The 25,616-nt window shown below is 39.1% G+C and overlaps 1 protein-coding gene across 2 annotated transcripts; it reads right to left on the bottom strand.

Moving 5' to 3' along the window:
• Positions 1-217: 217 nt before the first annotated feature.
• LOC126281164 (dolichol-phosphate mannosyltransferase subunit 3) lies at positions 218-24,381 on the bottom strand. 2 transcript variants are annotated; one of them, XM_049979835.1, is made up of 4 exons: positions 24,202-24,370; positions 23,952-24,109; positions 9,844-9,921; positions 218-423 (listed from the first exon to the last, which is right to left on the bottom strand). In XM_049979835.1, exons 1-4 carry the CDS (start codon positions 24,296-24,298, stop codon positions 361-363), a joined length of 396 nt encoding a protein of 131 aa, XP_049835792.1. In that variant the 5' UTR covers positions 24,299-24,370; the 3' UTR covers positions 218-360. The 2 variants fall into 2 exon arrangements, with proteins under 2 accessions (XP_049835792.1, XP_049835793.1); XM_049979836.1 differs by lacking the exon at positions 9,844-9,921 and having other exon boundaries at positions 24,202-24,381.
• Between the last annotated feature and the right edge of the window lie 1,235 nt (positions 24,382-25,616).

Here is a 25,616-nt window from a genome sequence, read left to right as displayed (position 1 = left end):
GTGCAGTCCAACAAGCACAGATCATATTGACATACTTCTCATTCACAACGATTAGAAAAAGTGGTAATGATGCAGCCACTTCAATGATTATAAAACACTACTTTCATGGAATACATTTAGCGAAGTCTTCTGGATCACAATTAGCAAAAGAAATTTTGCAGCTCATGTAACCCACGTCTACTGTTTGGTGATGTAACAGTAAATATAAGGTCCAATGGTAAATATACATATATTAATATATATTTCAGAAGTTAAACAAAAAATAATTTCTCAATATACATGCAGTCTTACAATTTCAAAAAGGGAATGGTATGTATAAATCAGCAGTACAATAATGTACAAGCTTGATAAAATGCTCTCTCATCTGTCAGAATCAAACACAAAACCTTTCTTCCTGAGATCATCTTTGGCTTCTTGAATTTCCTGAAACCAAAGACAAAGTTATTTTAAAATATTTTAATATCTGATAAGCAAAAAGTAAGTGTTGTACTGGAGGCATCTTAATTCTACTTAACTAAATCTCAGCTCATTACATTAAAATCATTTTCAATTCTACAATGTCTAGTGGGGCAGCACTATCACCTTATCTGAGGATAAACATGCAAAAACTTTGTTAAATATATTACAAAAATGATTTGTGTGTGTGTGTGTGTGTGTGTGTGTGTGTGTGTGTGTGTGTGTGTGTGTGTGTGTGTGTGTGAGGTGGGGGGCAGAGGTGGAGTCATGCCATACACACCAGCGTTTGTCAATCTGTAGTAATGAGTAATGATGCACATTATGTAGGAGCACACTTACAGTTTCACTTTCTTTTCACAGTCAAGGCTTTTCATTTGATTCACCCTTGCATACAGTAACATGAGATACAACTAACATTTACCATACGATGTGTTCACTACATGCCTTTACATACAGAAAAGGCCATTGCTAAACTAGTATAATGTATGGAAGGTTACAGAAAAACTGTCTGCTTTGGGAATGTCCAATACTCAATTGATGTGCATAGACTACACCGTGACTCTCAAGATACAAGAGTACCTGCCCCGCCATACCATATGGGCCATTTGGGTCTTCAAACCCAGCAACATCTCCTCCCAATAACAGATATGAGAAGTTACTCTACAACATATTCTCCCATCCCGTCCTCACCTGGTCTTAAACCCCAAATCAGCACCCCTTCCCCAGCCATTTCTTCCTCCAGATGTTTAGCAAAAAATCATTCATTTGCTTAATTCTTCTTCTTGTATATTTTTCCATTCCTTTGTCTCCAATTTTGTCTTTCATTTGTTATTGCAACTGCATTATTTTTTCACTTGTCATTTTCTGTTTCTCCTCTTATCTGTCTCCCTCCTTATGGCACTAAATGATGCATATTACATTTTATTACACTTGTACTGAGGAAATGTACTGAAACAAGAAATGACCACTGCTACTTTTACCTATATATCCAGTCATGCACACTGCATTAAATATCAGAAGCAACATCAGCAAGGAACTATAGCTAAGTCAGTGTAAGTTGATTCCTGGCAGTTACAATGGGGTGGACAAGGCAACTTTGTGGGCACACCTCAACCAGTAACTTAACATGATTTTGTAAAATTCTCTATGGCAAAGCCTCAGTGTTGTTACAGCTCAGTAGTGGGCTACTGTTTTTGCCTGCAGCTCTTTGCGTTTTGCAGCTGAAAGCTGGCAAAAGCATTGCAAGCTGTTAGGAATCTTCTTATGTCAACTCAACTATAGGACAAATGTTAATATGACCACCTCTTCCCAAGCCACAATAAAGAATGCAGAGTTAAAAATAAACCAAGTGCTTAATTTTGTCTATTAAATTCATTTAAATTAATGAACATAACTGTATGAAATGCATACTATTGTAATAACAATCCACTGCAGTATGCGCCTTCAAGAAACTCAACTCTCTACAGTGGACGTAAGTACTGATCTTTCCAGTCTTCCAGCCTAAAAAGGAAGCTACATAAACATCTTAAGAGGAAATAGAAATCTACACACATCTGGCAAGAAATTCAGTTAACTTTTCAAGTGAGCAAACAGAAGGTAGAAATAAAAATTATGTTGAGAACTTTGACAAAATTCTTATACAGGACAGTATTCAGAACAAAACAAAAACCTGAATTTTACATATGATATAAAGCAACATTCATCAAAGATGTATAGATTTAATAACAAACTGTTTCAGACAAAAACTGTAGTTGGATCAGCCATGCACAAATATGGAAAAACAAAAGTATTTCATAATTAAAAATAATCATACAACCAAAATTGTACATTGATATGTAAATGCTGATAACAGATTGAATGTATCTAGGTACTGCTTGAGACAGAGCTATTGCGCAAAAGCAGTAGCTGATAACAGATTGAATGTATCTAGGTACTGCTTGAGACAGAGCTATTGCGCAAAAGGAGTACTCTCTCTTTCTCTCTCTTATGCCCCCCCTCCCCCCCTAGCTCTCCTAGTTCGAGAGGTTTCACTTAATGTAAGATAACCGGATCACACAAGTATCTGATAATTGCATCAGTTATGGGTATACTTCTTCAAAATACACTCCTGGAAATGGAAAAAAGAACACATTGACACCGGTGTGTCAGACCCACCATACTTGCTCCGGACACTGCGAGAGGGCTGTACAAGCAACGATCACACGCACGGCACAGCGGACACACGAGGAACCGCGGTGTTGGCCGTCGAATGGCGCCATCTCCACAGCATTTGTGTACCGCCGCCGTCAGTGTCAGCCAGTTTGCCGTGGCATACGGAGCTCCATCGCAGTCTTTAACACTGGTAGCATGCCGCGACAGCGTGGACGTGAACCGTATGTGCAGTTGACGGACTTTGAGCGAGGGCGTATAGTGGGCAAGCGGGAGGCCGGGTGGACGTACAGCCGAATTGCTCAACACGTGGGGCGTGAGGTCTCCACAGTACATCGATGTTGTCGCCAGTGGTCGGCAGAAGGTGCACGTGCCCGTCGACCTGCGACCGGACCGCAGCGATGCACGGATGCACGCCAAGACCGTAGGATCCTAAGCAGTGCCATAGGGAACCGCACCGCCACTTCCCAGCAAATTAGAGACACTGTTGCTCCTGGGGTATCGGCGAGGACCATTCGCAACCGTCTCCATGAAGCTGGGCTACAGTCCCGCACACCGTTAGGCCGTCTTCCACTCACGCCCCAACATCGTGCAGCCCGCCTCCAGTGGTGTCGCAACAGGCGTGAATGAAGGGACGAATGGAGACATGTCGTCTTCAGCGATGAGAGTCGCTTCTGCCTTGGTGCCAATGATGGTCGTATGCGTGTTTGGCACCGTGCAGGTGAGCGCCACAATCAGGACTGCATACGACCGAGGCACACAGGGCCAACACCTGGCATCATGGTGTGGGGAGCGATCTCCTACACTGGCCGTACACCTCTGGTGATCGTCGAGGGGACACTGAATAGTGCACGGTACATCCAAACCGCATCGAACCTATCGTTCTACCATTCCTAGACCGACAAGGGAACTTGCTGTTCCAACAGGACAATGCACGTCTGCATGTATCCCGTGCCACCCAACATGCTCTAGAAGGTGTAAGTCAACTACCCTGGCCAGCAAGCTCTCCAGATCTGTCCCCCATTGAGCATGTTTGGAACTGGATGAAGCGTTGTCTCAAGCGGTCTGCACGAACGCTGGTCCAACTGAGGCGCCAGGTGGAAATGGCATGGCAAGCCGTTCCACAGGACTACATCCAGCATCTCTACGATCGTCTCCATGGGAGAATAGCAGCCTGCATTGCTGCGAAAGATGGATATACACTGTACTAGTGCCGACATTGTGCATGCTCTGTTGCCTGTGTCTATGTGCCTGTGGTTCTGTCAGTGTGATCATGTGATGTATCTGACCCCAGGAATGTGTCAATAAAGTTTCCCCTTTCTGGAACAATGAATTCACGGTGTTCTTATTTCAATTTCCAGGAGTGTACATGTATATATTTGCTTACATACAATTTTTTTTTTACTTTTTCTATTTTAATAACTGTTGCTACATTGTAAATTTATGTTTAAATAAATAAATGATGACTTTTGTAATTTAAATTTATAAATAGCAGTCAAATAAAAACACGACAAATGGAAAAAATAAGTAAGTCATTTATTACTTCAAAAGTAATCACTGTAACTGTTAATACATTTATCCCACTGTGAGACAAGATGGTCATTCCCTCCACAGAAAAATGTCTGCAGTTGCCTACGGAACCATGATTGTACCTTGACGTGCCTCCTTATCTGAAGGAAATTGATGACCAAGAATGTCTTGCTTCACAGATCTAAAATATAGAAACACATGTAGAGAGACGGGGCCTGTGTGAAAGATATATAAGATATTCCCAGCAATACTTCTACAGTGTATGCAAAACAACAGGCACACCATGGTACCAAAATTAACTTACAGTGGTACGTGGACACTTTCCAGAAACTGAAGCATTCCATGAAGTCCGATAACCCAGGAATGTTGATGGATGGCATCATTCTGTTGTAGAGTAATGCCTGCCCACATGTTCCCAAGTTTGTTTCAATTACATTGCAGAAGTTTCACTGGGAAACCATTATATGAGGATCACTCCAAAAGAAATGTATACTATTTTTTTTTTTTTAAATCCATCTTTTATTCTACATGTTTGAAAGTTTTACAGTGTGTAGATACGTTCTTTAGGAATAATATTTTCATTTCTCCATGTAATTTCCATCCCTCTCAACTACCTTACGCCATCTTGGAACCAGCGCCTGTATACCCGCATGGTAAAATTCTGGACCAACCTGTTGGAGCCACTGTTTGGCAGCGTGCACAAGGGAGTCATCATCTTCAAACCTTGTTCCAAGAAGAGTGTCTTTCAGTTTCCCAAAGAGATGATAGTCATATGGAGCCAGGCCAAGACTGTAAGGCAGGTGTTTCAGTGTTGTCCATCTGAGTTTTGTGGTTGCTTCCATGATTTGTTTGACTTACATGTGGTCGTGCATTGTCGTGCAACAGCAAAACATCCTATTTTTGCCGATGTGGTCAAACACGACTAAGTCGAGCTTGAAATTTCTTCAGTGTCATCACATATGCATCAGAATTTATGGTGGTTCCACTTGGCACGGTGTTCACAAGCAAGAGTCCTTCGGAATCGAAAAACACTGTAGCACAGCTTTTCCAACAGAATGTGTGGTTTAGAATTTTTTTTTCTTAAGTTGATTTGCATTATGCCACTCTATTGATCACCTCTTGATCTCTGGTGAAAAATGATGGAGCCATGTAAATTCATCTCCACCATTCCCAGTACGAGAAAGTTCGCTGCATACCGTTTTCCTTGTTTCTTTGTGAGCTACGGTCATCATCATGGGAACCCACCTGGCACAAACCTTTAACATCAACACTTTCAGTATTCAGCAAACACTTCCTTCCCCTATCCCAATGTAGTGTGACAATTTTTTCACTGTGATGGGTCTGACGGCAGTCACCAATTCGTTAACTCTCTGCACATTGTCTGGAGTGTGTGCAGTATGAGGCCTGCCGCTGCGAAGACAATCCTCAATATTGCCTTGCCCGCTTTCATCATGTAACCTGCTTGCCCACCGACTAACTTTACTGCGATCGACAGCAGCATCTCCATACACCTTTTTCAACCTCTTGTGGATGTTTCCCGCTGTCTCATTTTCACAGCACAGGAATTCTATGACAACACGTTGCTTCTGACAAACGTCAAGTGTAGCACCCATCTTGAAGACATGCTGTGACGGCGCCACTCACAGGAACAGGTTGAACCAAGTTAGAAAACAAGTGGGAAGGATGTATCTACACACTGTAAAACTTTCACACATGCAGAATGAAAACTGTATTTTTACAAAAATAATGTGCATTTCTTTTGGAGTGACCCTCGTACATTCTCCCCACAGTCTCAATCTCTCTCCATACGATTTTTGGAGCCTTAAAGAATGGTATTCGTGGCCATCAACTTGCTTCAGATGAAGAGGTGCACTCCTGGATACAATCATGATTCCATAGGCTACTGCAAACATTTTTTCAAGAAGGCATTGACCTCTTGTCTCATAGGAGGATAAATGTATGAACAGTTATGATGATTCCTTTTTCAATTATGGTGATTCTTTTTTTTCCATCTGCGATGTTTTCATTTGATTGCCCCTTATACTAAAGCTATCTCTCTTTTTCTGTCAGTTTTCACCCGACACTGATAACTTACTTTCAGTAAATTCTATGGTGAAAAGAACAGAAAGTGAATATGATACATTTTTAATTGTTTGGTTATTTAATCACTTGGGGTGCACTCCAAGGGTGGGACACACTACCAATTGTGTATTGCTGCTCTAATTCAACCAATGAAAGCACTACAGACTGGTTTCACTTAAAAAGAAAGAGAGAAAAATTCAGTCAATATGTAAAATCAAATGGACCTTGTTAGTTGTTTTCAACTGCTTGGTTCCATAGACTGGACTGACTCTAAGGAAATGAATGAATAATAATCCATGCAACACACAAAACAACTCATTGAATTGATGGTTTTTCATTTAGTTGTTTCCAAAGATTGTTTTATGGCAGACATTTTGCACATTTGTTCTAAACGGATTTATTTCCCCCTTCCTTGCCCATTATTATATGGATTCACCATCTCTTTCTGTTTCATTTGCCTGAGATCTCTTTCTGTTTCAGTTGCCTGAAACTGCAGTCGTGCTGTGTGTGTGTGTGTGTGTGTGTGTGTGTGTGTGTGTGTGTGTGTGGATGGGGCGCTCTCTCTCGTTTGTGAGTCTATTGTTGATGAAGGCCTTAATGGCCGAAAGCTTTAATTGTGAGAGTCTCTTTGTTGTGCCTATCTGCAACTCACCATCTCCTCTATATGGTGAGTAGCAACTTTGCTTCTCATAATATCGTACTTAATTTAGTACTCATTCGAGTACGAGACTTTCTGGCAACTCACCCATTTGGTCCACTGGCATACATCAGCAGTCATAATTGTATTTTGGTTACTATAGACTTACTGTCTAAACAATTCAGATTATTATTTTATTTTTATTATTATTTATTATTTTATTATTTATTATTATATTTTCAGATTATTATTTTTACTGAGAAAATCCACAGCCAACAATCTAAAAGAAAAGTATGTAACACAGGCTGCGAAATACACAGCATCATCTCTGAGAGTACTGTTCAATTCATCCCATCTCATGGAAGTGGATGGACACATTAGAAGAGATGAAAGTCAACATATTTACATCAGTAAATATCATCCCAACACTGGTTGTTACTTTTGTGTATATAAACACTCTACCACGGAACTAGACAGACAGAAGTGGTGCTCTGCAGAAGATTTTGAATGATCTGGCAGACCCACACTAAATGAGCTGTGCAAAGTTGCATCTAAGAAATTACCAGCAAACCTCACATGTGAAGGCACTAATTACTTAAAAAAAATATTAGGGAATGGAACTTCCTGCTGTCAGAAGAAAGTCATGGGAAATGCGGGCTAAGGTAGCAAAAAGAGCAGAATGGATTATGTAAAAGTAAAACAGATTATTTACAATATAAGGCACTTTTTTGTATCTCAGAGACTGAACAACCTAGTTGAGCGCTATGTCCATAAGGTACAGTATATTACACAGTGTAGTGACTGGAGCTCTGACGTAGCCTGTAGCTGACAACTGAGTTTAATGGGATTTAATAGAATAAATTTGATGCTCAGTTTTCTTTTAATTCTATACGTTTTATCCTTGCTTGACAGCCAATTTTCAATCTTGGTTTATTTCTTGGTCCTCTGCTGATGTTGATTCTCATATTTCTTGTGGTGTGGTGGAGGTGCCTAAAGCACATCCACACTAGACCAATGAATGACAGAGACTGGATTCAGCTGAACATTGGTCGGCAATGCATTTGCTTTTGGATGCTCGTCCACAAGAAATTAAGGGCTTGAGGTCAACAGATTTGGACATGTGGAATCACAGTTAGCTCTTGTAACTTGCTGATGTTGCTCCTTCCTATTTTGTTATTAAGTAGTGCTTTAATTACAATTTCACCAGCCAGTATTATGAGGGAAGAAGAGGCTTCTAGCAATTGTCGCATGTGCAACATTCATTTTACTGCAAGAAGCTGATGGTGAGAAAAGAAAACAGAACAATGGTGGCGGACGACCTCTCTTTTATAATGTAGGAAGCAGTTTGTTGGGACAAAATGGTCTGCCTTAAAGCTCAATTGGAATATGAGCTATTCCATATTTTTTTCTTTAATTAAAGCTGCTGATTTCAAATTGTCAGTGAATTGTGTTGGCTCAAAAATGTCCAAAGATAACATGTCTTTTAGGAGAGCTGTACCTGCAGCAGGAAGTTAATAGCCACTCCCAATTTTGTTTGTTTCTGTTTGTTATTCACAGTGGAAAGATGTCAATGAAAAAACCATTTCCTCTTTTCACATTGTGAATATCACTTTCTAGTAGCTGACTGATTTTCCCTCCAAGTGTATAGTCTGTTCATTTTGTTTTTATAATCACAGCTTGTAGGGGTCCACAAACATTCCCATACACAATGGAACGATGTCAGCTTTAATGCTCTCTCCATATTCCACTCTACACTCTGGTATTTTTAAACACAATAAACATACACACCTTTAATAAGAGCAGGCTTGCCTGCATGGGAAATGGAAATGGCAACTGTTGAAATTGCATTTTCAAGACAGCCATAAGTCATTCTCAGTATGTTTTACTGATTGGCTTCGCTCTTTAATTTAACAGTCAACTTCTGTACTTTAAACTGCATATTAAAGAGTTTCTGATGATGCTCTTGTTAAATTAAACAGCTGAAAAACTTAAAAGCACCCATTCTGGAGACAACAAATCACCACTGAACCAACAAACATTTGACCTCGTGTCCACATTAGGTGAGGGGTCCCAACATCAAACAGCTGTCATCACTTTTATGTTATTGCGAGCAGACCAAACTGCAAAAAGGCCATCGCTCCTTTGGCTCCAATTTGCAACTTGTACACACCAATGTAAGCAAGTCTTGGCCAACAAAACAGTTGTCTCTTGTTCACTGGCCCATTGTGTACACGCCTTAATGTGTGACACAGTAGCAGCAGGTGTTGCTTGAATCTATACCGTGTAAACTCGATTCACAGAACTTAAATATACACACTTCCCACCCACAACACACATCGTTTTTACACCTATTCTGCTGCTGCTCCTTTACTTCTTTCTCTATGCTTCTCTTTTGTTGTTGTTGTTGTTGTTGTTGTTGTTGTTGCTGTTGGTGGTGGTGGTAATGATCATCTTCAGAATGAAAACTGGTTTGATGCAACTCTCTATGCTGGTCTGTCCTGTGCAGCTCTTTACTGGAACCCACATCCTCTTGAAGCTGCTTACCATAATCAAGCCTTTGTTTCACTTCACAAATACTACCCCCCCCCCCCCCCCCCCTTCTCCACACTTCTCTATATGACTCACAAACTAACTAATTATTCCTTGCAAGTCAATTCCATTAATTCAGTAATTACTTATCCAATCCACCCATCTAATTTGCAACATTCTACTGTAGCGTCACATGTCAAAAACCTCTATTCTCTACTCATCTAAACTGTTTATTGCATATGTTTCACTTACACACAAGGCTATAGCCTGGACAAATACCTTCAGAAAAAAATCAGTAACACTTAAATGCATATTAGATGTTAACATGTTTCTCTTTTTTGATATGGTCAGACAATTTAACTTTTAATATGGTACAAGTGTAATCTTTTTTTTCCTTTCTTTTTTCACAGATCATTCATTCCTGGTTTTGGGTAACTCAAATTCATAGAAAAGTATTTTACCATCTGTAATTCTTTCGCTGCGTCCTCACAATTGTTGAAGTTGTAGACCCTCCACAATATTACAGCTATGGAGTATAGCTGAAACATACATAAAAAGCTGTAACAGCATATGCTTTCAAGTGCTAATGCAAATGAAGAAAATATATTATTTAACCCTTTAACTGCTCTGGATGCGTTACTGCTCTGGATGTGTTAAGGCGCGCGTCTTTGTACATGTCCCTGTGTGCTCTGAACATGTTTACGCGCACCACCAGTCCTCCTACCTGGTACTCTGAACGAGTCGACGCGTAGACACGTTCAAAAGTACCAGGTAGAAGGATTGTTGGTGCACGTAAACACGTTCAGAGCACACAGGAACAGGTACAAAAGCACGAGCGTTAAAACGTCCAGAGCAGTTACAGGGTTAACTTTGAAGTGTACCTGAAATGTTGCAATTTCTTATATAATTATTCTGCACAGAATTTACTGTTCTATTAAAACTCACAGTAACTTAGTATTCAAAATGTTCAGAACAGTAATAAAACTGAATGGATTTTTAAAATCTTTAGAACAGTAAATTTGTCTCATAGTGTGACACAAACTAGGCATGCTGATGATACTAATTTTCTCTAAGCTCAGTTCTGTCAAGTTTGAGAAGTAAATGATAATAAAATACATAGAGCAGGGATGATGAGTGTGATAAGGTTCTAATACACCTGTCATCAAAAGCATTTATTAAATTGCCATTATGTGGGACATAACCTCCACATCTACTTAAGAGATAACAAATCTAATTCTTTCCTGTTCAAGCTGTCTCCAAATTCCTAATTAATTCAGCAACTTCTTGTTGTACATCCCAAAGGCATTTCTCCAGCACATAATAAAAATTATAATTTGTTCTTCCAGTAACAATAAATTATGCCTCCTTCACAAGATTCCAAATGTGCAAATCCAGAGTGACCTGCTTCATTATCTTTCCAGCTTAAATTACAACCAATTTTATAAGCTTTGTAAATTTGAATGAACAAGTCAGTGTGGTAAAACTGAACTCCACTCACAACCAGTTTCATTAACTTGAAGTTACGATCAAAGTCTCACAGGAAATACAGGGACAATACGTGACTGTGGCTCTGATGGAGGATGGCTATTGATGCATTATGGCTCGTGACCACATATTTGACAGTGTAGTCCTCCTTCAAAGGTGGCATAGATTCTACTGGTCATCAGCCGTTATGTGAAAAAAGGAAAAAAAGACAGCTCATGTAATCATGTAACAAACACATATCTTAACATACAGTCCAACTTGTAAAATGGCTTACACATATATTGGGTCACAAATACAGGTAGCATGTGTCACCAACTGCAAGTAATGTGCGCTCTGATCAGTGCTAATGAACAATGGTAAAATCGCCTTAAACGAAAACACATACAATCAGAGTTCCAGTTGAATGTTCACATCCAGAAAGCAAGGTATCAACTGAATTTAAGATTCAAGTATACGGTGGCTTCAACAACAAGATACAGACTGGACACTTAGTAGCAGGGCTGGCTATTTATTTCCTGCAAGTGCCAATAGCCATCCATGTGTTTTTGTGAGCCCCCAAGAGTTACGGCCATCAATTTCCTGTCTGTGAGTCTCCATATTGCTGGAGTGCCAGTGTATTATACATACATAGATTAGAATATTAGTAGTGAGTCTAAGATAAAGATGGTACAAACAATTATGTACATTCAGCAAGAAGTAAAGAAAATCAAGGGAAAATTTGGAAAAGGAATTCAAATTCAGGAAGAGGAAACAAAAACTTTAAACTTTGTCAGTGACACTGTAATTCTACCAGAGATGCTAAGGACTTGATGGTCGTGATGACGACGATGATGATGATGGCACTTAACACAATGATTTTAAGGAGAATGTGAACTAAATGCATAGTGAGAATGATGTTTCACCTTATAAGCTGTCTTGCTGGGACAATAAAAACATACTAGGGGTTTGAAAGGCTATACGTCAACGACAACATAGACAATGGTTGCTTTTCAACATATTAAAATGGACAATAAACACCATGTGTAGAAGTGTGCATGTCTACATGAACATCCACGCCCTTGTCCTCACAGTGAAACAAACCAGTGTAACATAGAATAAAACACCATAAATAGAGAATCCACTACTAAATGTTACTCCCTCGTACATATGACTGGCTGACCACTAACAGAAACAGGGAAAATGTCAGTCATTGTGAGTAAAAGGAAATGTTTGACACCAGTTTCATGCATGGATGTTAGACGTTCTTTAACAAAAACTTAAGTCTCAATTTAAAAATATGAATTAGAAGAGAAATGAACATACAATCAAAATTGTACAAGTGATTCAGATAACCAAGGCTGGCTTGATCACTGAATAAAATGGGGACCAGCCATTCTGAGATACATTAAAATATCCCATCCAGTGATTTGGCCAGAAGTCTGGCCTATAAACAAAACCTTTTCCACACCTGTCTCACTTACTTAAAACAGTGGACAGATTGTTATCTATAAAAAGTAAGATGTCATACGATGACATTGATATGCCACAAAGATCTCATATTTGTGGGCGGTTAAGGAAGTGAAAGATCAGAAGAACAAAAGTGTCTCAAAACGGGATTATAGCGCGAATTTTTAGGGTGATCAATAGTGATGGCATTACCACCACTGTTGCAGCAATGCGAGACAAATGTTATTAAAACAGGTAAAACTAAAAGCGTATAAATAACAAATTCACTTAAAATCACAAACATTCCCCCATTTTCACAAATATTCCCCTATCATTTGAAACCCAATCAAGCATACTGTCAAAATTTCTGATAGAACTATAGAACAATGACTGAAATAAGCGTGACTGACTGATCGCTTACCTAAACCTGGATGAGCCAGTCACAAACACTTATACGCTATTAAAATAAAGGACAGATCAGGTTGTAAACTACTGTATGTCCTTTCATCTGAATATAAAATACATTCAATTAAAATAAGGTGTTCAAGATCTGATTGCCACAAGTACTGCAATTTATGGGTCTTCTCAATGAAGTAGGAAGCCACATATCACCCAGTATGTGCCCTATCCATAGTCAAGTGAGGTGGCCTTCATGTCTCTTATTGGCCTGAAGGAGGTAAGTTGAGGCCAGGTAAGTACACACTCTTTAAAGTGGTAATTGGCTGTTAGTGTAATGAAGTAAGGACCCTGACTGCCATGAGGAGAGGAGCAATGCAGGGGATCAAACCCTATCTCCCCTTGTCAAGCTAGCAGCCTCCAATCATGATTTGGGCTTTTATGGAAGCATAACTGATAAGAAATATTGATCCCTCCTCCATCTATCAAGTCATACCCAAAGTCTGTGATGTATCTGAAGTAGCTTTTCACTCACTAAGAAACCCAACACACAAGACACAGCAAAGTGAGGTATACGACACTTTCCATAACAGTGACCACAGACACTTGTTGTAGTGCACAGGGCCATAAATGATACAGTGCAAGCTTGATGTCTACTACCTTATGGAACCATAGTTCAGAATACCCTACCTAAAAATGCCATGTTGAACTGACCACACAATACCTCAACAGTGAGATATAACATGTTAGGGAATAATACAATAAGCACCCAACTTAGGGTAGACACTTCATTGGCTGGCACATCTACTTATTCATTTCTCTAAATTCCCATCACCCCTGCTAACCATTATAATCATACTTCCTTCCGCAGCCTTTCAGGCAGAGAAGGGAGTCTTGGAACATTCTGTGTGTGTGTGTGTGTGTGTGTGTGTGTGTTTGTGTTTGTGTGTGTGTGTGTGTGTGTGTGTGTGTGTGTGTGTGTGTGTGTGTGTGTGTGTGTGTGTGTTTGGGGGAGGGGGGGCTATAGATTAAAGGGCAGTAAGGAAGCCCGAGCAGACGTGAAATTTCATGACATCTCGTAAAATCGGGTGTACTGCCGGTGGTCTGCGTCTTCCCAACACGATATTTCGACGTCGTATCTCGGCGTCTTCATCGGCAAGTTACGACGTCGAAATATCGTGTTGGGAAGACGCGGACCACCGGCAGTACACCCGATTTTACGAGATGTCAACAAATCGCCGGGAAAGTCTTAGAAATTATGTGAAATTTCATGGCAGAAACAAATACCGCCTAGTCAAGCACCATCAGGGCTCCAGAGGGCACTCTCAAGAAAAACTACCGAGTTTGAAAGAAAGCTGTTGTGCCCTCCCCTCCCCCTCACTTAGACCTATTAGAAAGTACAGCTGTGTAGTTGTAGTGTGTATTTAAAATTAAACAAAAACACACACTCCAGGAGGTGCTGTTTACCCTGTACATCAGTAAAATCACTCTGCACGCCTTCAGTAGCCAAGGTGATAGCCTGCTCCAATCTGGGGTTACAGCTGCTATTTGTACTGCATCAAACTGCCAATAACTTGTGCTTTATATTATTCCCATACAGCTTCGTAACTTGTGGACAACTTGTGAAGATTGTTTTGGAGCAATGGCTCGATATGCAGATGGCTCTGTTACAGTAAAGAACATGTACACCTGATAGCATGAGGAGCTGCCAACCAGACAGTAAGTGGTGTCTTCCCAAACTCAGCATAAGGTTCATCCTATTGGCTCTTGTGGACTGTGTCAATAGTCTTGATGTAAGAGTACTGGACAAAATATTGGTCACCTCTCACGGATTAAAAGAGCTCACTGGTCACTCTGGAGCACTGTGCACTGTAGATGGTGTAAAACTGATAGCATGCGGTCTTCTGGTCCTGCAGCACTGGCCTACTGCATTGGAGTGGTGCGCATGCCAGTCAGTCAAATGGAATAAGTGCAGTTGGATGGATCTACGTGCACAACGGCAGAAAAGAGCTACCAAGTTTCAACACACCCATGATCATACCACAGTTGTATGGTTTTTCAGTGTATCAATGTAAATTGTCCAGTGTGTCTATTACTTGCAACCATGGAACACAGCATAGGAATAGTGTTCATAGAAAGATGCTACCTGGCAGGTACCAGAAACTAGTGTCATACCTTGTCACTGAATATTGGTTTTAAACTCGACAAACTATAGATCCATCTTAACCAGTTTATGAATGAAAATTGTGAAGGAAACTGCATGTAACAGACATTTGTAATAATGTAATCCCGAAAGGCAATTACTTACACTGGCACTCACAGCTGCACATCTTCAATGGGCCTGAAGTGTTTTGGTGCCACAGTTTTGTATACCATGACTAGAGCCCACTCATTCAGATTACAACAAGATGTTTATATATTATAAAGAATCTCAGTAGCGAAGTGTTGCCCTTTCTTCTACATGTTCATGAAGTGTGGGCTGGACAATACTGTCTTCCAAGATGACAATATCCACACTCACAGAGCTGCTCACATACATACAGAAACTCACTGGGACTACATGGGCCAGCAGGTGAAATGTAGCATGCTGAAACCTCTATAGCCACAACTACTTTGAATCAAATATCACTTTATATTGGTATGTCAGGTGACTATTGAAGAGGTACTGAATCAAACTAGGGAGAACTTGACTAAATAAAGGCACTCATTGATAGAACGCATACCGAGGGACACCAGAGTTTGAATACTGTAAGCAGTTTCACATGGATGTAAGATGCAGCAGTTAAGCATAGATGAAGGGACTTGCACAGGACAGACTAGTGTGTACAGCTTAAACAAACTCGCTTTTAGATTGACAAAATAAACAATGCCTGTGTGTGTCTTCAAAGAGCTGGATTGCAAGCACTATCTGCCAGATTCTTCGACTCACGCTGGTAGGACTTGGTGCCAAGCAGAATAATACTCCCATTCCTGCCTCTGTATGCATACACAAGTGTATTTTTTAACAGCAGCTAACTGATCTACTGCACACCTGTACTATACACCTAACTGTTAAAATATGTGCGGAAGTCACAATAAATCAGAATGTTATTGTCAGTATGCTATCTCAATTGCCATAATGTCTCTAGGTTAAAATAATTCTGCTTGGAACATGAAATATTCATTTCCTAGTCACGTTGTCCAGCACCTGTGGTGCAGTGGTAACGTTTTAACGTTTCTGATCTTCTCGGTCTCAGGTTCAAAACCTGCCACAGCTTAAATTTTGAATACAAATGAACAGCAATGGCCACTGAAGACTTTGGCATACAAAAATCACCCTCATCCTGCCAACAACCTTGTCAAAGAGGACAGAGGAGCAGACAGAGGTTCCTTGGGGTGGGAAACTGCTCCTAAAAAGTGGCAGAATCAGTAATGATCAACGGCACAAGAATGCAGAAGGCATTGGAGACCACTGCATTAAACACAAATAACATGTATTCATATGACATGTGGACTACAACTGAACAAGTGTCAAGATGATCTCTTCATTGGTGAAAGATTCTGGACTAGTCCCCCACTTGGATCTCCAGGGAGGGGGATCTGCCAAGGGGAAGGTGACCAAGAGAAAAAAGACTGAAAAATCAAAGAAAGGATATTCTTCTGGGAGTGGGGGTAGGAAACGTAAGGAGTTTGAAAGTGGTCAGGAAACTAGAAAACCTAAAAAGGTAAATGTTAAAGCTCAGTCTACATATAGTGGGATTCAGTGAAGTGAAATGGAAAGAAGACAAGGATTTCGGGTCACATGAGTATAGGGTAATATTAACAGGAGTAGAAAATGGTATAACAGGAGCAGGATTTGTTATGAATAGAAAGGCAGGGCAGAGAGTGAGCTACTCTGAACAGTTCACTCATAAGGCTGCTGTCATCAGAATTGACAGCAACCCAACACCAACAACAATATTTGAGGTGTGCATGGGAATGTAACAAGCAGAAGCAATGCAGGAAATACATGGGAATATTGGACAGGTAATCCAGTATGTTAACGGAGATGAAAATCTAATAGTCACAGGGGATTGGAATGAGGTTGTAGTGGAAGGAGTAGAAGAAAGGGTTATGGGAGAATATGACCTTGGTACCAGGAATAAGAGAGGAGAAAGACTAATTGAGTTCTGCCATAAATTTCAGCTTGTCACAGCAAATACTCTGTTCAAGAATCACATGAAGAGGAGGTATATTTGGAAAAGGTCAGAAGATACGGGAAGAACCCAGTTAAATTAAAATCATGGTCAGCTAGAGATTCAGAAATCAGATATTGGATTGTAAGGTGTGCCCAGGAGCAGACATAGATTAAGATCACAATTTAATAATGATGAAGAGTACGCTGAAGTTGAAGAAACTAGTCGGCAAGAGATATTGGACAAAGAAATGGGATATAGAAGCATTACGGAATGCTACCAATTGTGCAAGAGATATCTAAAAAGGGCAACTACAAAAGATGGAAAGAAAAACACAGGGTCTAGGAAGGCAGCTGTGAAGAAATCACGGATAACATAAGGAATAGTTCAGTTGATCAACAGAAGAAGTAGTACAAAAATGTTTACGGAAATTTAAGAATACAGTCATACAAGTCACTTAGGGATGAAATAAATAGGACGTGCAGGGAAGCTATGGCAAAATGGCTACATGAGATATGAGAGGAAATCAAAAAGAAATGATCATTGGAAGGACTGACTTTAAAACATTCTGTGAAATTAAAAGCAAGCTCAGAAACATTAAGACTTCAATTGGAATTCCACCGTTAAATGCAGAGAACAGAGTGAATGTGTGGATCGAGAACAGTGAAGGGTATATGAGAAGGAGGAGGAGGACTTGTCTGATGACGTGACAGAAAAACAAACAGTAGTCACTGGGAAGAGATAGGGGATCCAGAATTTGAAACAGCTTTGGAAGACTTCAGATCACAGAATTTCTAAAATCATTGATTGGAGTAGCAACAAAATGACTATTCATGTTTGTGTGTACAATCTATGGTACTAGCAATATGGTATAGACTTTGGGAAAAACATAATCCACACAATTCTGGAGATAGCAAAAACCGACATGTGCGACAATTATCGCACAATCAGCTTAACAGCTTATGCAACCAAGTTGCTGACAAGAATAGTATACTGGAAAGTGGAAAAGAAAATTGAGGATCTGTTAGATAACAATCAGTTTGGCTTTAGGAAAGGTAAAAGCAATAGAGACAGTTCTGACAGTACAGGTGACAATGGATGCAAGACAGAGGAAAAATCAACACACATTTGTAGGAAAAGTGTTTGAAAATGTAAAATGGTGCAAGATGTCTGACATTCTGAGAAAAATGGGGGTAAGCTATAGGGATATACGGGTGACACACAATATGTACAAGAACTATGAGAGAACAATAAGAGCGGAAAACCAAGAACGAAGTTCTCAGATTAAAAGGGGTAGGGGTGAAGTGGCGTAAGTGTAACCATGGGGTTAGTGTGACCACAGCTTATGGTGCCTTAAAGAAGCATTGTTTTTACCTCTGACCTATCACACATATTAATTAACTCCTTTCTTTGCTATATTTAACCATAAGTTGTCAAATCTGACATAAATTGGTAATTAATTTTTTTTACTTAAATTGACGACTACATTTTCACTATGCGAGTGAGTGATATGCTCAGAATTTGGTGGTCTGTCATTTTTGCAGTTTTAAAGATAACTGCACAATTTTTTGGTTACAAACTAACTTTTGCATGACAATTTCAAATATGAGATTCATTTTACTCTACTGATAAAGCTCTTGATATGCCAGGCATGGTTACACTTACCCCAACTTTTTCCCATGTGGGGCAAGTGTAACCAACAGGCTGGGGCAAGTGTAACCAGGGGGGTTACACTTGCCCCCAAACAAACTTACCAGAACAGATTTATTTATTTAAGCCGTAACCTTGTTTTGCTATCACACTAGATCAACTAAACTGGCCTTCCACCTGATGTGCTGGATTTGTAGGCCTACTGAGTTTGTGTGAAATATATTTTATTTTTTATTTAAGTCTACAATATTTTAAAACCATGTTTCCTTTTTTATAAAATATGACACAGTCTGACAGAGTAGTCCCACTGATTAAACAAAAGAAGAAAAGGATTGCACCAGGAGCTGAAGTTATATCTTTTCAAGATGCCAATCTATAAAGAAAAAGATTTTAAAGGAAACAAGAATAATAAGGAGAAAGCAAAACAAAAAAAGCATTATTGACAAAAAAGGGCTTGGTAATGAAAAGTAAATCTTCCAAACAAATTGCTGTTACTTTATTCGAAATGCAATCTTGGAATGTTGTGGGAAAAAATCCCTGATTGCTCATGTGAGCAACAAGGGAAATATATATATATATATATATATATATATATATATATATATATATATATATATATATTAAAAACAAAGATTCCAAGACTTACCAAGCGGGAAAGCGCCGGCAGACAGGCACATGAACAAAACACACAAACACACACACAGAATTACGAGCTTTCGCAACTGGCAGTTGCTTCGTCAGGAAAGAGGGAGGGAGAGGGAAAAATGAAAGGATGTGGGTTTTAAGGGAGAGGGTAAGGAGTCATTCCAATCCCGGGAGCGGAAAGACTTCCCTTAGGGGAAAAAAAGGACAGGTGTACACTCGCACACACACACACATATCCATCCGCACATACACAGACGGTGTATGTGCGGATGGATATGTGTGTGTGTGTGCGAGTGTACACCTGTCCTTTTTTTCCCCTAAGGGAAGTCTTTCCGCTCCCGGGATTGGAATGACTCCTTACCCTCTCCCTTAAAACCCACATCCTTTCATTTTTCCCTCTCCCTCCCTCTTTCCTGACGAAGCAACTGCCAGTTGCGAAAGCTCGTAATTCTGTGTGTGTGTTTGTGTGTTTTGTTCATGTGCCTGTCTGCCGGCGCTTTCCCACTTGGTAAGTCTTGGAATCTTTGTTTTTAATATATTTTTCCCATGTGGAAGTTTCTTTCTGTTTTTTATATATATATATATATATATATTAACTGGAAGTTTAATCAACAAGTGAAGAAAGTGAAACTGAAGTAGGTCTTATCTTTAATAAGTAGTGATGAAGAAAATGGGACCATAATAACACTGGACGATATGAGGAAAGAAATGATAAACTGTGAAGAAGAAAAAGAGGCAAACTTTTTTGAAGCCAAAGATAAAATTACAGTTGGTAACTATGTTATGGTAGCTTTTGCAACAAAATGTAAGAAAGTTCATTTTATTGGCCAAATTACCAAAATTAGTGATTTAGGAGATCCAGAAGTGATCTTCCTCAGATGGAAAAATAAGACAAAGCATGGCACCACATTCAACTGGCCTGATAGAAGAGATGAGATGGAAGTTCCATCCTCATGTCATTTCAGTGCTGCCTGAGCCTACTTTGAGTTGCAGTGGAGACCTGACATTTGGTGTTACATTTGATTCATACAACATTCAGTGACTAAATAATAGTTAGGTCCTAAGTGTGGATATAATAAGTTGAATTAGGGCAGTTTAACGTTAAACACTAATTGCCAACAACTTTAGTTCAATTACCATGAAAAATAATAGAAAGTGAACTTATAAAGTGAATTTTTCTTTTCTCTTGATGCTAGATATTTTATTATTTTTGTTAAATTGCCTACTAAAAAAAAAAAAAATATTACTTTTGCAGAATTTAAACTAATAAATTACTGGCCTAAAACAAAAATAAATCATCTATGAAGCATTCTGTTCCAGTGTTTTATGGTTTAGGGTAATGCTTATTTTTTAGTTTAGCTAACATTTTCTGTGTATTTTATAATATACAAAGAGGCGTGTGCAAAAAAGTTCATATCTCGAGTAAAATTTAAGATATTTTAATAATTTAAAAATCCTCAAATTCAGTAAAAGTTGGGTAATCAGGTCACTTACCCCAAGTCTCTTTTACAATGCTCTGTATGGGTACAATAATGCGGGGTTACACTTGCCCCGAACCATGGGGCAAGTATAACCTCACAACACAAAATTTTGAAAACGATTAATTGACCATATAATTTCTGTTTTCATAAACAAAATGTAGATTGTTTAAAAGTCAATAAGTCAAACTTTAAGCATGAGAAATTTCAAAACCATATCTTCAATAACAAGTTGGAAATTTGGTGTCAAAGTTGAACTATGCCAAAATGTGGTTACCCTTACCCCACTTCACCCTATAAGACAGGCATGTAGTCTCTCATCCTACTGTTCAATCTATACATGGAAGAAGCAATGACAAAAATAAAAGGAAGGTTCAAGAGTGGGACTAAAACTCAAGGTAAAAGGGTATCACTGATTAGATCGACTGATGACGTTACTATCCTCAATGAATGTGGATTAGAATTAGAGAATGTGTTGAATGGAATCATCTGTCTAATAAGTACAGAATATGGATTGAGAGTAAATCTAAGAAAGATGAAAGAAATGAGAAGTAGCAGAAATAAGAACAGTGAGAAACTTTAAATCAAAACTGATGATCATGAAGTCGACGACTTTAAGAAATTCTGATACCTAGGTTAGAAAATAGCCCTTGAAGGACTGAGCAAGGAGGACGTAAAAAGCAGACCAGCCACAACCAAAAAGGGCATTTCTGGTCAAGATAAATCTACTAGTACCAAACACAAGTCTTAATTTGAGGAAGAAATTTCTGAGAATGTACATTTGGTAGTGTAGCATTGTATTGTAATGAAACTTGGACTGTGGGAAAACTGGAGCAGAAGAGAATCGAAGCATTTGAGATGTGGTGGTACAGAAGAATGTTGAAAATTAATTGCACTAATAAGGTAAGGAATAAGGAGGTTCTCTGCAGAACTGCAAAGAAAGGAATGTCCGGAAAACACCGACAAGAAGAAAGGACAGGATAATAGGACATGTGTTCAGACAATGGAGAATAACTTCCTTGGTACTGGATGGAGCTGTGGAGGGTAAAAATTGAAGAGGAAGACAGAGATTGGAATACACCCAGCATATAATTGAGGACATAAGTTGCAAGCGCTACTCTGAGATGAAAAGGTTGGCACAGGACAGAAATTCATGACAGGACACATCACACCCATCATAAGACTGACGGGATGGAAAGGCAAATGGGGGGGGGGGGGGGGGGGGGGGAGAGAAAGTAAGTCAGTCAGGTCGCTAAAGCACAATAGGTGCACGAGGATATGTTCCACATATTCATCAAAGATTACCTCCATCCAAACTCACTGAGACTGTTATCTACTAACACTGTATTAACAAAATAATTGAAAAATGTTGTAGTTCAATCAACTGGGATCTATATTCTTGATATCCAATTTCTATTGTCAGTTTCAAAGAGATGGTTGTCCACCTTAAACACAGGAGCTGTATGCAGTGCAAATTTACACAATCTATACTGTTGAACAAGTGCATGAAGACATGATGGTCTAAAAAAATCCATAAAAAGTACATTTGTACCCAAGACAAGACGGGGGGGGGGGGGGGGGGGGGAGTAATACAAGAAGAATTTATTAACAACTAAGATTTGCTTGCTCAGGTGTTTGAGGAATTGTCGGCTATTTGTATCCTAAACAATGACATTTTAATTACTCCTTGATATAGGTTAACTAAACCTATCGATACCAGATGCCAGCTCTATCCCACTACGTAATGGTGGCATGCCATGTGACAACATGTACACATGGATAGAGAACAGGACACTGAAAATATTTGTTTGGTGTGTATATTACTTTTTGGGATGTAAGTAGTGGTGACAGACTGATCTGTAGTGTAGTCTGATGCCAAGATTAGTTTGAAAGGTTTGGTTGGTTAAAAGTTGGTGGAGCAGTATCCAATGCTTCAGTTAATCTGCAAAATATTCATGTTAATTGGAATTTCGTGCAGTGAGAGATGCTACACTCATGTTCAAGAGATGTTAAGCCTGCAGGTTTTAAGTTTTGTAAAAATCTATCATCAGGAATGAACAACTTCTTATAGTTAGGACATCTGTTCAGGCTCATTATCTTAACCGACCATTTTTTATTCAAATTATTGGCTAGAAATGCAGACAGGTAAATTTAATAAGGCCTTAAACGTAAATTTTTGAACTGCTTCATAGACAATACAAACACACTGTGAGTAACATATACATTCAATTGGCTAACATAGGCAGAAAAGCAGTTGTTGAAGTTTGGGCTATTCAGTCACCACATAAACTACAGAAGATATTTTTATGCTGTAGGTTACATAATGAGCTGGTGTGCATTGTGACTGCACACTGTAATTGGCTACTTGAAAATTCAGTTACAGTGATGGGAGACATTGGTAACATTGAACTTCTGGAAGCCATCAATGAATACAGTATGCCTATTCAGTTTCTTATGCAACTTCATTACACACATTTAACCTCCATCTATTATCTGACAATTTCAGCGAGATTTTCAGTCTTCTGTTAAAGTTTCTGTGACTCTTTAGCATGCTTTTTCCTTTCAAGACAAGCAAGGCAATTGTGTCAATTCAAGTACTTATCTGTGTATGAGACTCATGGTAATTCCTATTATTGACAAACTGCGATGAAAAAAACCAAAGATTTCCGTTACAGTTAATTCACACTACCACAGGCGTCTGCAGCGATCGATGGGGGGGCGCACTATTACACTTTATCTCACAGTCCATTCTGTGCGGATGAACACTGTTCTTATCCGCCTTTAAAGTTTTATGCAGCATAAACACCGTGACAGCTAAGAATTGGGGGTAATGAGCGTAACTTACCGCGAAATTCTTGAAACTATCCAAAATTTAACAGGTACATAAATAATTTCATAAAATTAGATGCAATAAGAAAAATGAAAACTACACCAAGATATTAACGAAGTTAGACGTTTGTGAAAATACTACACCATTTACCTGATTACTGTCCAGAACCACCTGACTGTCCATGAACTACTTAGAACACAATCATTTGTATTACTTTGACTTACAAATGCATTAGAAGATAAATTAAACGTGGTAGTTCACAAATCAGAATCTAATTAAAATCAACCACTGCTTCAGATACGACTCTATCACGTCACAAGCACTTGGCAGAACAATTCAGACTACTTCAAATGGAATCATTCAGAATAAGTAGAGAGAACCGAAAGTTGAAATTCAACACTTCAGCTTTGATCAGAAGTCAAAGAAATCGACAACGCACTCAGACCAATGACATTTAGTTATAATTACACTCAACATAATTTAAAGAAATTGCTCTTTACACTTACACCAAACAGTATCAAAACGATTAATGGAAGTGGTTTGATGACAAACATCCATTCGTCAAGTAATCTCGAGTGGACTTGACGAGTTACGAGGGCAATCCATATGCTTGCGAAAAGGCTCACGCCTAAAAGCCACTCCATAAGCTTAGTCATTTTAACGTCTGCAAGAAATAGTCTTGTTCGAGACCGGAATACACAACAACCAAATAGCTTTATAATTTATCGTTTTCCTTTTCAAACAATGATACATTACACTGAAACATAGCCAGAAAATCGTCACTGAAGTCAGCACAATGGAGCCCCAGCAGTAAGGAAATCGCTACACATGACAACGTCAACATACAGGCCATAACATTCCAAACACGACATTCCCATCAACACGTTGTCAACATAACACGTTAACCAACGATGTTTACAGTACTCAATATTCAATTCAGAGATACCACACTCTATTATTCTCTTCGACCATAGGTAACATTTTTTCTTCGTCATACATACTGTTTAGAGCATACATTCATATGTTTTCAGATCAAAATTACTGTAATCAGATTACGAAACACAGTTGACTGCTAAAATTTTATTTGTTAATTAAGTTCTTTAGTTAAGTTCAATTCATTTTAGATTTTTATGTCTTCTTTCGCTGTAAACTGGGATATGGCGTCGTATGTACTCCTGGTTGTGTCTCCGAGAATTGGGATCGTTAAAAGTGGCTGGCAGTGAGAAAGTCTTCAGAGGTCCTTTAAACAGTTACCTCGGCCTTCCTCATAGCGTCTACATTGAAATAAGATGTGATTTACATCACCAATTGTTTCCTCTTCACATTGACAGAGGGGTGTCTCTGATACGCCGATTATATGTAAATGGGCAGGGACAGATCCATGATTAAGACGCATTCTCACAATGGACGTTGTAATTTTCCTTGTATGTTTAAAGTTCGCAAACCCCCTGTCTTGGTATGGATGTCTGTATACGTGCATAGCTTTTACCTCTTGTTTGTTGGCTTTCATTCCATTCTTCCTGCCATGAGAGAATCGCTTGTTGTTTTACTTTTAGGAGGTATTCTATCTATGGGAGTTTAATGTACATGGCAGTCGCAACACTCTTTCTCGTTTTTGTTACCCACAGCTGTAGCAGCGCTCCAAGGGGCCAGCAAGCGACACTTCTGAAATACGATATCCGAATATGATATCCGATAAGTGCGAATACTAATGTTTATATTGATTTATGACATAGTTTTTATAGCAGGGAGTGTATGTAGTGCCACGAGAACCGACAATAACTAAAAAATTACACCACTTTTGTGATTATTTATTTTCCTAAGGACGTTGGGGGATACGAAACGGTGCTTTACAGGATTCTCTTGTAACGTAAAAACGTTTACTGAATGGTGTCGTTTTCTCCAAATGACAAAAAATGATAGTAAACACCACAAGACCTGACATTTTACAGAAACACGTCGTATACCTATCCGACAGGTAGAGTTTGCTTCCCCACATTTTCAGCCAAATCGGTGAATGTGAAATGTAGGAAACCTATATGGAATGCAGTATCTGTAGTTTAAGAGAAAACCACACAGACGTGATGATAAATCCCAACACAGGAGAAGCCAATTCTATAATTGTTGCAAAATCTGAGCCACAAACGGCAAGAATCTTCAACACGTTTACT

This window comes from Schistocerca gregaria, chromosome 7 (genome assembly GCF_023897955.1).
Source record: "Schistocerca gregaria isolate iqSchGreg1 chromosome 7, iqSchGreg1.2, whole genome shotgun sequence".
NCBI lineage: Eukaryota > Metazoa > Arthropoda > Insecta > Orthoptera > Acrididae > Schistocerca > Schistocerca gregaria.
This window is presented reverse-complemented; position numbering and strand designations above follow the sequence as displayed.

Bases quoted from the DNA above. Each gene is read 5' to 3' on its own strand.
- LOC126281164 (XM_049979835.1), bottom strand. From the start codon at position 24,298: ATGGCCTGTATGTTGACGTTGTCATGTGTAGCGATTTCCTTACTGCTG. The intron at 24,110-24,201 runs GTAATGTATCAT...TATTTCTTGCAG, and splicing joins TTTTCTGGCTATGTTTCAGT to ACGTTAAAATGACTAAGCTT. The intron at 424-9,843 runs GTAAAATACTTT...CTTTGGTTTCAG, and splicing joins CAGCGAAAGAATTACAGATG to GAAATTCAAGAAGCCAAAGA.